Source organism: Pecten maximus, unplaced genomic scaffold (genome assembly GCF_902652985.1).
Source record: "Pecten maximus unplaced genomic scaffold, xPecMax1.1, whole genome shotgun sequence".
NCBI lineage: Eukaryota > Metazoa > Mollusca > Bivalvia > Pectinida > Pectinidae > Pecten > Pecten maximus.
Window position 1 is genome coordinate 1 of NW_022980810.1, and position 13,225 is coordinate 13,225.

At 36.4% G+C, this 13,225-nt stretch overlaps 2 protein-coding genes across 2 annotated transcripts; one reads left to right on the forward strand and one right to left on the reverse strand.

Annotated features, from left to right (window-relative positions):
* The first annotated feature begins 515 nt into the window (after positions 1-515).
* Positions 516-7,627, forward strand: LOC117319721. The gene is made up of 6 exons (XM_033874478.1): positions 516-2,522; positions 3,108-3,672; positions 4,448-4,617; positions 4,868-4,984; positions 5,587-5,790; positions 6,713-7,627. Exons 2-6 carry the CDS (start codon positions 3,285-3,287, stop codon positions 7,625-7,627), a joined length of 1,794 nt encoding a protein of 597 aa, XP_033730369.1. The 5' UTR covers positions 516-2,522; positions 3,108-3,284.
* A 358-nt stretch (positions 7,628-7,985) lies between these two features.
* Positions 7,986-12,320, reverse strand: LOC117319722 (ATP-dependent DNA helicase Q1-like). The gene is given in 3 exon segments (XM_033874479.1): positions 7,986-8,312; positions 8,314-9,021; positions 11,684-12,320. Coding segments are annotated over 3 exon segments (1,371 nt in total). The 5' UTR covers positions 12,241-12,320; the 3' UTR covers positions 7,986-8,206.
* Positions 12,321-13,225: the final 905 nt, after the last annotated feature.

Genomic DNA, 13,225 nt, shown 5'->3' on the forward strand with positions numbered 1-13,225 from the left:
AAAATACCAAAGACACAACCACCGAATATAATCATATTTGATCACCTAAGACAGCTCTGGCGTTCCATATTCTAATCTTGAATGTACGACCGCCTGTCCAAATCCTCATTAGCTCGGCGCTAGTATAACTCATGCTGAAAACGACCAGAGATGCTTACACAGGGTTATCTTCTCCTCGTTTTGTAAATCCAATTACTTGATATCAGTTTAAGGAGATATGTTACTAGACTGTGGTATGCATTAGTTATATATTGAGTCATGCCTTGTCCTGAGGCCCGTACATTTATTTCTCGTGAAGAGGAGAGGAGGTATATTTAGTCTTTATTACTTTGTGTACAATGTATGTCTTGGCAAATCTGTAATCCTTACACAATCGCAACTTCTCGTACAATTCCGTCAAAGCTCGGAATCATATCTCGAACGTAGGCCGCATTCGGTATCGTCTGGTGTTAAGAGTCAGACCGAGGTGTACCGAAGAAACAAGATGTCAGCGCCCATGCGGCTATCCATGGATACGCCAAGGAAAAACATAGTACGTACAATTAGAAAATGTGTTACCTGTGCCAGTGAGCAAAAGCGTTTGCATAATCTCAATAACAACAAGGCCAGAAATTTGAATGTGCATACCGTTCTATCCCAGTTGATTTCTCTAGACATTCCCAGCTCTTTATTTGATAACATTTTCATTTGTGATTCTTGTATCGTTTTTCTTGATAAGTTTTCTAAATTTCGTCAAGTTGCTGTCGAGTGTGTTTCTAATTTAAATAAATCAGCTGACTTTAAAAGATGTGCGAAAACTCCACCATCAGCTCTGAAATTGACAGTAGCAGAGAGATTAGAAAGGTCTGTAGAGAAGTTAAAGAGGTTGAAAATCAGTGATGATGTTAGGCCTATAGAAAGAAAATCTAGTTCTAAACGCAGAATACAGTTTACTCAACCTACTCCTAAAGATGATAAAGAAAACTGTGAGCCCGGCAGTGACAATGATCTTTTGTTTGACCACTCGTATAGAAAACCACCTGTATCTTTTGGTATTAGTAATGACTTTGACGTCGGATCTGTGCTTGATGACTGCCTTGACTGTACAAAGGATGATAGTTTTCTTAAAAACTTGGACAGAGAACTCGAACAGTTATGTGCACCAGGGTGCAGCGTGCTATTTAAGAAGAGTCCATTATACCTGAAAGTACCTCATTATTTTGAGAGTGTGATAGCGGAGATGTCTATTCAGTGTCCAGATTTATTGAAAATCCTCACAGTTGCGTTAGGGAGTAAAATTGGACTACCCTCCAGGATGGCAACCATTTCTACAGTATATGGCATGATTCTACATAGCAGAAACAATCAGGTGTCGGGGATACAGAGGCTGTACACTGCATTGGCAGTGAGGTACCATGCAGACAATAAGGTATAACATGGTTATATAATTGACATATAAAAACAGTTTAAAAGTTGAGTTATTGAATTTACCATCACATACATTTTTGATGGCATGTCAAATTGTAAGACTACATATTATAATTACAGGAAATATTTTAAAAAATTGCTGAATCGATTACACAAAATTACCCCAAGTAATCAATTATACTGTTCAGTGTAATCATGGCCCATCACTGTGGCATAGTGATAGAAATATAGTCGAACATGTCCTAAAGGTTACCTAAAAGGCTATAACAGGTGGCCTTTATATTTATAGACAGGTTTTAGTTATAAAATAGAGTATTTAGGTAACCTTTATTTAAAATAATTTCGGTAATTATAATTAATATGTAGTCTTACAATTTGATATTCCATCAACATGGTACCCCACCGTCAATGCAGTGTACAGCCTCTGTATCACCGACATCTGCTTGTTTCTGCTATGGAGAAGCATGCCATGATTGTAGAAATGGTTGCCATCCTGGAGGGAAGTCCAATTTTATTCCCTAACACAACTGTGAGGGGAAGTAATCCGGTAATACTCTCCCATTAGCTTAGGTCAGCAGTAGTGTCATTGTTAAACCTGAATTTGAAGGGTGAAGCGGTATGCAAGTATAAACTAGTACATCTGTATATTGTTATATTTTATAAATGGATCAAAATCTACTGTAACTAACAGAGGAAATGCTCACAAATAAGCCCCCTATCAGCTTTTAGTTATTTGGGAGAGGGTTTATTTGAGGACAAGTTCATACATTACAAATATTATAGACATGGATTTATGTCATATAATTGCCATTATGTAGTGTAATAAAGCCATTACCGGTACATAAATTTTGTTATAGACATGTTGCTATGACGTCACATTAACAATGGATTCTTGACCAGATATATGGTGGGAAATATGTCAGCAACTATAAACTCATATCTGAAATCCGCTATAAATGGAACTCATGACAGATCCTCTATTTATGCATGATCTACTAACACATTTATTACTGTTCTAACTTTTTTGTTGCATTAATGAATTGTTTTGTTCAGTTTGTTTTTATTTTATTTTACAGTAGTCAGTACAACAGAATTTGCTATGCCTGCCGTGTTGAGTAAGTGAAAATTTAGTATTTAAACCATATAAGGAGCAGATTATAACCCTATACAAAGCTTCATTTTTCGCTGAGGTAAACTTTTCACAACAAAGATACATGTAAAATGTACAGTTGTATTTGCAAAACCTAACCATTAAATAGTAAAAATGTATCTCTGTATTTGTGTATTCAACTATATTGTACAAATAAGTTTGTATCATGAATTTATTGCATTATTGCAAGTTACAACACTTTCCATAGAGTCCATGTAACTCAGCTTAATATAAATGACTACACAGTAAAGGTCAAATACATACAAGTATGTGTACGTGTGTACGTACTGAACAGATCTAGAACAGAGCTTATGTAAATTAATTAGAATTTAATTATTGTTTGTGATGGAATAATCATCTGATCATACTATGATTTTAAATAACAGAAACTTGTTGTCGCTGAACAGCAAGTCAGATCCACTATTACATTAATTGAAATGTTTACAAAAAAGAAATTGCAATGGACAAATTCAATGTATTTATTATTTCTATTATTGTCAGATATTTGTTTACATTTTAATTTAAATTATTTCATCATTTTTTTTTACAGTTACTCACACGTCTGAACAAGGTCCATCTAACTCTAACAGAGGATTCCAAACGAAATATCATTGACAGTTTCGGCAAAGAAAGTGAAAGTGGTCTCCTTGAACAGTTGGCACATGGTCATGATGGAAAGCTCAATGGTGACAATCTAGACATCAGGGTCAACACCAACGATGTGAGGATGAACAATCATGACAAGGACTATCATTTCTTTACTACCGATTTTACCTTGGATCGCGTTGAATTGAAAGGACTAAATACAGAAACTCCCCAAGTTGGTGATGTGCCGGTCACTTGTTTTATTCCTTCTGACAACGAGAAAGACCTGTTCAAAAACACTTTGAAAATCCTTTTGGCAAGGGAAATGGTAACTGTTCCTGGATTTGAGTGGATGAACAGCATACTACCAGATCACATTCCACACGAACTTGAAGATGACATGGCCAAGAAATCTGAGATATTTCTCCTTCCAGTATCCCTAAACAACGAGATTTCATACTCTGACTGTGTTCACATCCTGGATGAGTACACCGAGATAACCAACCACTGGTATTCAGCAGCTGGCAGAGGTAAGACATTATGGTTGGAAATTCAGTATTTTATGGGAACCTTGTTGCCTTAAATGCCTGCCCTCTGAACGACCAGGTAAATTGTAGGTGAAATCTTATTTGATATATGTAGGAGATCTGCTGCAAATTATGATACCTTCCCAAGCTTGGTAATTAGGGTAGAGTGCATTGCTCAAGGACATGACAACCGTAATTATAAAAATATAATATTTAACATAATGTTGCATATTAAAGACAGTAATTTCAGTTGTATGTTTGAAAATATTTCAATTTCAAACTGGACTCAATGAAGCTACCAACTGTTGCCTGCTCATTTGCCAATGAAGATGACCAGATTAACATTGGCGCATTAATTTGTGGCCTATTTTCACACCGTTTAGCCAGTATCAATGCGCCGCAGTTAATTAAATTTGTTTAAAGACCAACTCAATTCATCACCCCATGAAATCGACAAAAGCAAGATCCGCCAATAAGCCCATGCCTGGTAATAAGCCCACCCATGTCTTTTGCAGTTCAGTAGAAATCCCAACCAATGTTATTTCATTGTCCTGCAATAAGCCCACCCCCTACTTTGAGTCAAAGTTTATATCTTGGCCCCCTGGGCTTATTGCAGGATAAAAATGGTAATATGATATCCCTGGATCGATACAACAAAGTATTGTTTTCTTGTGTGCACATGGGATTTATTTATATGAATGATTCTTGATGCATTTTTTTTTGTTTTTGTGAATTTTTTTTAAATGTTGCATTCATATTATTTTAAAATCTTTTGAAGGAGGTGAATTGGATAATCTCCAGATTCCAGTAGGTGGTGATCAGCTGACAAGAGTCCGATTACAAGGTGCTAAAGGATTGAGAGCAGGAGCACGAACAGCAGAGCAGAGGTTTGAAAGGCTCTATCCAATGGTGGTGGAAATGTTTCATGTACTTCAAGATTTCTTGGAGGTAAATATAGATATGAATTGTTAATAAATGTAATAAATGCAGTAAGACTAAGTGTATACATGCACAATCTATATTATACAACATACAATTACAAACCACTCTTTCTCAGGTGGAAGATGATAAAATGACTCCACCATTGGGTTAAGATTTTTGTTTGTTGTCTAGCTGTTGTTTAAATCTATTGAAAATTTTAAATGAAATATTTTAAAAGTACAAAATTTAATTAAATTTTTCGCAATTGTCTACACAGAAGCTGTGCAAGAAATTCCTGAATTTGTCTAAAGGACGGGATGCAGGAACCTTAGCCAATATGAAGTGCCAGATTCAACGGTCCAATGTAAATGGGAAAGTTAAGAGTCGATTCAAAGTAAGTTGTCTTGTCATTTTAAGGCCAAAAATGTATGTTTACAATTAGGGTTACCTGACCTATAGGCTGCCCTTATAAATCACAACCAACCTTAAAGATTTTATAAGCATTCCATGAAACAGACATATCGGTATATTTTATTTTGGTTTTATAGGAAAAATTGCCCATCTTTCCGTCTGTTACACTTGCCTCGTCATTGCTCTAGATCTTGTTGCTTCAATTATTCAAATTTTATGAAACTTCACACAGGTGTTTAGAATACCTTTGACAAGTTTTTTTTTATCAAGACCACCAGTGTATAAAATAGAAGATACCAGTCCTGATTTCAAAATTTCACACTATAAAATATTAGATAATCTGCCCATGGACTCCTTCTCTTGGATGGGCTGTTACTTCAATTCAAACACTTTAATACTCAAAAATAGTACTAGTAATGTTTTTTTTGCATTATTTTGGTCTGGATAATATTTGTATGACTTTAAAGTCACAAGAATGTATAAATTTTAAATGTAACAAACACAGATTGAGGGCATATGAGAAGTTGACTGATATTGTCCAGGTTTTCTCCAGTTTTTCATAATCTTGTTTCATCAACATTACAGGCACATGAAGACTTTGTGCTGACATGTGGCCACAGCTATTTCATTGCCTACATCATGAAGCATTTCAACATCACAGATGGGAAACCAATGCACCATGCCCTTCCTGACAAGATCCGCAGCTTCATCAATGCCAAGAAGAGAGAAGTTTTTAACAACATTATGGATGAAGTTGTGGCAGAGATATTCATACCATTTGAGCTGGAGGTAAATTAAAAGTACCAAAATCCAATACAAAATCACAAGTCCGGACAAGGCGACAAAAACAGTAAAAAAGGGGGAGAATTATCAACATACATGAATCTTTACAAAAACCAGATTTATTAAATAGCGGACTATTGACAACCCAAACTAACTATACTAATGCACAATGTACAGTAATATTACATTGTATGTATACTCATTCTGCAATCTATAATAGAATAACTTTTCAAAGTTTAAAACATTAAAACTCAAAGACAGTTTAATTGGATATACCGGTACTGGAGCTATTAAATACAGCTATATACACTTCAAGTTGAGGGTCTACATGTACTTCAATAATATTTAAAATATCTGTACGTTTCAGCATGAAGGAATATTCTACATTCCCAAACTGTACACATGTATAATATATTATATTATACAATGGATATATATATATATACAGAGAGTCCAGATTTAGTTTAAAGTTTGTCATATAACGGATGAAACCAATTTATGATCACATTCTTGTCTTTGTTTGGTGTACACTACAGGTATATGTACACTTTACATCAAACTTCAAAGAAAGATTTTAAACACTTTTGAATGTCAACTTCTCACATCAAAGGAAAATACAATTGAACCAATGTACTAAACTAAATCTGGACCCTCTGTAGTGTTCAAAGCACTTTTCCACTAAGGGCTGTTCCAAACATATCCGTATGGGAGGGGTAGGAGGCAACAGTATTAAATAAATGGGTGGTGGGGTTAAATCTACATCTGCGTAGTATTCTCAATAGTAAATCAGTTTTATTATACTTTTAATATTTAATGGGTGGTGGGGTCTCAAAATTATGCCTCCCGCCCCCACCACACATCAAATTCTGGAATAGCCCTAAGCTATAAACAACATAATTTATATACATCTGTACATGTTACTTTTCAGGAACCAATCACGGATGAGATGCACATCCAGATATCCATCATGACGCAGCCACCAGTAGTATTCACAACTGTGGCACGCCCCGACAATGGTACTGTGAATGTAGTGTTGGATGTTGCAGGAAAAAAGGTAATTGTGTCTCTCAAAGTGGACACACTACTTCATGGATGTCGTGTTAACATACCAGGAGTGACTGCACCCATCAAGTTCGTGACATTTAAACCACCGAAACTTGAGGATGATCTCAACAACTATGTGGTGAATTTCATGCAGTGGTATTTTATTATTCTGCAAATGAAAGATGCTTTGCACGAGGGAGACATATACAGAATCAATGTCATTCTCAAGCAGATGATTCCATTTTTCTACAGTCATTCTGCTATGTCGAAATATCTAACTGAGTGCATAGACTATATCTTAAAAACAGAACACACTCTATCACAACAAATGTCAATGAAAGTAAGGGCAGCTTCTGTTGTAAATCCGACCGGTGGTATTGGAAATAATAAGGCTGCAGACCTTCAAAAGGAAAATGAAGTCAAGTATTTGAAGGAACTTATTCGTGGCTTGGGTGCTAACAAAACCGAGAAGGCTATTGTTAATGTCACCAGGGCAGCACCAGTAATAGCGAGTGTGTGTGATGCCTTTGACGAGCAGACAAAGGTAAAGAACCTGAAGTCAACACACAAGGTCCGTAGTAGGTCAGATGACACAAGTGCTCTGTTGAAAACACTACAGAAATTGGATATTTGGAGTATTCATGGTGGACGTCAGTTGCAACAGAAAGTCAAGCGTTCTCCATTCGATTTTCACAGAAGTCATTTCAAAGGCATCATTAAAAACACTATAAAGAGGTTGTTAAGAGATCTGCCTGCTATCCATGAGGACAGTGACAAATCTGACAGTGATGATGAATAGTCAATCTGTTGCGGGTTTTAGTCATACACGAATGTAGATTGTTCAGTAAATGGTTTTTTTGGTGATCATTTGAGAAAATATCCAACCAATTTTAATAACATTTTCTTATAGGAGACAAGTAAAATTTCAGGGTTTTGACGTCATTATTCGCAATAACAGATACATCATATTTATCCAACAATAAGCCCATACCGTGTAATAAGCCCACCCATGTGAAATACATTTCAGTAGAAATGCTTACAAGTGCTATTTCATTGTATTGTAATAAGCCCACCCCCTACTTTGAGTCAAGAGTTTAGGTGTTGGACCCCTGGGATTATTGCAGGATAAATATGGTATGCATATACACTATACAATAATGTATATATGTATTGTAATGTCAGGATGCAAAATTTCAGAGGAAAATAATTGCCAAAAAGTCTATTGATCAAACAAGCTGGACAGAGAGTAAAGGCTAACAGCATTACTGTTTAGCTCTATAGTTCATCACTATCATCCTAAAATAGGATAAGTGTACATGTTTTTTTCCTTACTATGTACAGTGTATAGGTTACATCTATTGAAGTGTTCAGCTGCTATTCAGTCCCATATCAGCTTTTTACAGTTTGAACAACATTCAACAGGTGATTTGTTGAAAAGCACTTGTTCAAACCCAAAATACTGCACCAAAAATGTACGAGAACATCTCATTTTTACAATAGTTTATCATTTCGTCAGACATGCCTTTTCGAGCCTTTGAAATGTCACTGTTGTTGTAGTAAAGAAGGGCACTAGCTGGCTGACCATTTCTCCCAGCACGGCCGATTTCCTGCATATAGCATTCAATGGTAGTTGGTGGTCTACAGTGAATGATCTGTGATATTGACGGTGCATTTAAACCCATACCTAATGCAACTGTGGCCAGAACGAGTCTAATTTTAGGATTTTCCTTTGTAAGTTCAGTGACTATGTGTCTTTTCATATCGTCAGTGTAGTCTTTGTGGTACTGACCGAAGATCCGGTTCTCAGGAAGTTGTTCACCACTGTATTGTAACTCCTGAAGGCAGTACGATATATACTGATAACAGTAACTGAGAGCTTCTAAGCTCTCCATATACACAATTGTTACAGGAAAGATTCCTAATTGAGTCTTCAGTCCGTCGGCAATAGGTTCAATTATTTTGTCCAATTTTTCAAATTTGTGGAGATTTGGTAGCCTTTTTTCAATATTTAAAAAGATGTTTGGTCTGTCGGGATTGACAGTGACCACCTGAGGCTGCTGGTATTGTAATATTTTACATAGTTCATTTATTTTCTTTGGTGTTGCTGTGGCGGTAAGTGCCAGGTGTGCAGCCTCTGGGAAAATGCATGTTGTTTCACCCAGTTTTTTAAAAGCGGGTCTGAAATTCTCTCCCCTGAAGATAAAGAGATAGCACGGATATAGATAATTACATAGAGGATCTAGCACGAGTGTTCATGTCATATTGAATTTATTGCACAAGTGTATTATTTTCATATGAAATTAATAAACGAGTTCAATAAATTCTAGATTCTATTTATTAGCCCACCATCATCAGATGGTGGGCTATTCAAATCGCCCTGCGTCCGTGGTCCGTCCGTCCCTCCGTCCGTCCGTCCGTCCGTCCGTCCGTCCGTAAACAATTCTTGTTATCGCTATTTCTGAGAAAGTACTGAAGGGATCTTTCTCAAATTTCATATGTAGGTTCCCCTTGGTGCCTAGTTATGCATATTGCGTTTTGAGACCAATCGGAAAACAACATGGCCGACAGGCAGCCATCTTGGATTTTGACAATTGAAGTTTGTTATCGCTATTTCTGAGAAAGCACTGAATGGATCTTTCTGAAATTTCATATGTAGGTTCCCCTTGGTGCCTAGTTATGCATATTGCGTTTTGAGACCAATCTGAAAACAACATGGCCGACAGGCAGCCATCTTGGATTTTGACAATTTAAGTTTGTTATCGCTATTTCTGAGAAAGCACAGAAGGGATCTTTCTCAAATTTCATATGTAGGTTCCCCTTGGTGCCAAGTTATGCATATTGTTATTTGAGACCAATCAGAAAACAACATGGCCGACAGGCAGCCATCTTGGATTTTGACAATTGAAGTTTGTTATCGCTATTTCTGAGAAAGTACTGAATGGATCTTTCTGAAATTTCATATGTAGGTTTCCCTTGGTGCCTAGTTATGCATATTGCGTTTTGAGACCAATCGGAAAACAACATGGCCGACAGGCAGCCATCTTGGATTTTGACAATTGAAGTTTGTTATCGCTATTTCTGAGAAAGCACTGAAGGGATCTTCCTCAAATTTCATATGTAGGTTCCTCTTGGTGCCTAGTTATGCATATTGTGATTTGAGACCAATCAGAAAACAACATGGCCGACAGGCAGCCATCTTGGATTTTGACAATTGAAGTTTGTTATCACTATTTCTGAGAAAGTACTGAATGGATCTTTCTGAAATTTCATATGTAGGTTTCCCTTGGTGCCTAGTTATGCATATTGCGTTTTGAGACCAATCTGAAAACAACATGGCCGACAGGCAGCCATCTTGGATTTTGACAATTGAAGTTTGTTATCGCTATTTCTGAGAATGTACTGAATGGATCTTTCTGAAATTTCATATGTAGGTTTCCCTTGGTGCCTAGTTATGCATATTGCGTTTTGAGACCAATCTGAAAACAACATGGCCGACAGGCAGCCATCTTGGTTTATTGGCAATTGAAGTTTGTTATCACTATTTCTGAGAAAGTATTTAAGGGATCTTTCTCAAATTGCATATGTAAGTTTCTCTTGGTGCCTAGTTATGCATATTGCGTTTTGAGACCAATCTGAAAACAACATGGCTGACAGGCAGCCATCTTGGATTTTGACAATTGAAGTTTGTTATCGCTATTTCTGAGAAAGTACTGAATGGATCTTTCTCAAATTTCATATGGAGGTTCCCCTTGGTGCCTCGTTATGCTAATTGCATTTTGAGATCAATTGGAAAAACAATATGGCCGACAGACCGCCATCTTGGATTTTTACAATTGAAGTTTGTTATCTCTATTTCTCAAAGTACTGAATGGATCTTTCTCAAATTTCATAAGTAGGTTCCCCTTGGTCCCTTGTATTGCATTTTTGGACCAGTCTGTCCTGAAAACAACCTGGCAAACAAACAGCCATTATCGTTAAATCTCAAATTTCTTATATTGCTAGGATTCCTTTGTTTGAAAAGTACTGGAGGGATGTCTCAATTTGCACAGATTAGTAAAATGAAGGGAAAAGTAGAGAAAAGATCAATCTGACATGGAACCTATGAAGATCATTCAATGGTGGGCGCCAAGATCCCTCTGGGATCTCTTGTTATATAACTCGAGAAACATGTTTACTGATGTATTCTCAATGCTTCTCCTCTATACATGTATAGCAACGATTAACGGAAGCCCCAATTTCATTACTGAGACAATAGCGTGACGTCATGTACAATAACGTGACGTCATTTATATATGACGTCACAATAGTGTTCCCAGTGACCAGGCTCATTTGCATGTTAAATGTACGTGTGCTTCATCGTTTTTAATGCACCCCTTTAATGCACCTTAAACGAGTTCAATAAATTCAATATGACATAAACATGAGTGCTAGATTCTATTTATAACTCGAAAAACATGCTTACTGATGTATTCTCAATGCTTCTCTTCTATATAGCGACGATTAACGGAAGCCCCATTTTCACTACTGAGACAATAGCGTGACGTCATTTATATATGACGTCACAATATTGTTCCCACAGTGACCAGGCTCATTTGCATGTTTAATGTACGTGTGCTTCATCGTTTTTAATGCACCCCTTTAATGCACCTCAAATGGCATGTGTTATGTAATAAATGTAATTAATGTCTCCATAAGCCTTTATTCTACGTCTCAGTGTACAGAATGATCTGATCTAGTTGTAACCCATATTAGCTCCATTATGGACAGACTGAAGGTATTACATATTTTTATATTGATGACATTACGATATTAAATACAAAATTTGAATTTTAAGCTCTTGTTGATTTTCACTCACCATTCTGTAATCATATGTACCTCGTCGATTACAACTGCCCCCACGTTTGCCTGGTACACGCAAGATCGGAGAATAGAGGAACATGTCTTACTATTGATTAACGTCTCCGGATGTGCGTATATCAAATTATAATTTCCTCTCTTGATGTCATTCATGGACACAGACTTAGGCAACTTTATATGACATGAATCATCGTCATCATCATCATCGTCATCACTAACTTTGTCATCAGTGTATGTAGACGCATGTTTTCCATCAATATTTAAAAAGCATGCTTTGATACCCTTGTCTCTTAAACTGTACACCTGATCTTCCATGATGGAGCTTAAAGGGGTTACAACTATAACGATCGCTGGTGTTTGCAGTTGACGTTTCCGTTGCAACAAAAACGGCAACAACTGAAAGATGACGCTTTTCCCATAGCCCGTGGGAAGTACAGACACGCAATCTGGCCCGATAAACACGTTTCTGAGTGTATCTATCTGTTTATCCTTCAGATCGTAATCTAGTTTCAGTTTCGCTTTTGCGAACTCCAAACACGTGGAAAAATCAGCCATGTTGTTTTGCGGAAGTATCTCGGACCGAGTGAACCAGTTACATCCGGCGAAGGAAATGTTGACATTCACAACATATCACTGCGCCGGCCTACGTTCGAGATGTGATTCCGAGCTTTGACGGAATTGTACGAGAAGTTGCGATTGATCCTTACATAGCTATTCCATACACACACGTCCTAATTTCCCGAATATTCATCAACCATACATATTATGTATCTGTAGATGTCATACAAAAATAGTTCAATTTCTACTCAAGTTGGACTCAATGAAACTACCAAACTTAATCTGTTTCATTTGCTCATGAATTTGACCAGATTAACCCTGATCAGTGCGTATGAATACATGGTTAAAATCCTTCCGCGAAACGATTTCACTTTTTCTACATTGTTGTTATAAACATGGATTAATTATTAAAATTATCAAATTTATAATGTATTCTTACATTTTATGAAAAAACAGATATGCTAGATACTTCTATTTTGACAAAATAATACTGTTTTTAATCCTGAAATTGCGAACTATTTTACTCTTTTTCTGAATCAGATGATATTTTATTTTTCCTATGAGTTGTATTTGGTAATTAGGCTAGTTGAACGGACGAGGATTATTTCTGTCTCATAGCATCGTGTTCATCATTACATAATTCACGTTATATGCCTACATGTACATGTGTAGATCGATGATCTCGTTGAAAACAGTTTATTATAAACTACCCAGTGTAAATATTATTAATATATTGTCGTTTTGGTATTTGTATTTAGGAAAGTCATAAAGATTTGATAAAAAAAGTTTTTTTTCTAATAACCAATAAAAAAAAATCGATATTATGGAATAGTCCCCAATTTTCCAGAGCGGGCACCATGCAGATAAATCTGCTGGTAGTATGAAAATGGTTAGTGGAAACTATTCCAAACATTGCCTTAAAGCTGAATTATAAGAAAAGTGTGGTAAATTGTCTAACATAAGGTATAAGAATATTTATATA

What these genes read in the sequence shown, in the direction of transcription:
- LOC117319721 (XM_033874478.1), top strand. Translation starts at nt 3,285, where the DNA reads ATGAACAATCATGACAAGGACTATCATTTCTTTACTACCGATTTTACC. An exon ending in TACTTCAAGATTTCTTGGAG is followed by an intron (nt 4,618 to 4,867) that starts GTAAATATAGAT and finishes TTGTCTACACAG; the next exon opens with AAGCTGTGCAAGAAATTCCT. An exon ending in AAGTTAAGAGTCGATTCAAA is followed by an intron (nt 4,985 to 5,586) that starts GTAAGTTGTCTT and finishes TCAACATTACAG; the next exon opens with GCACATGAAGACTTTGTGCT.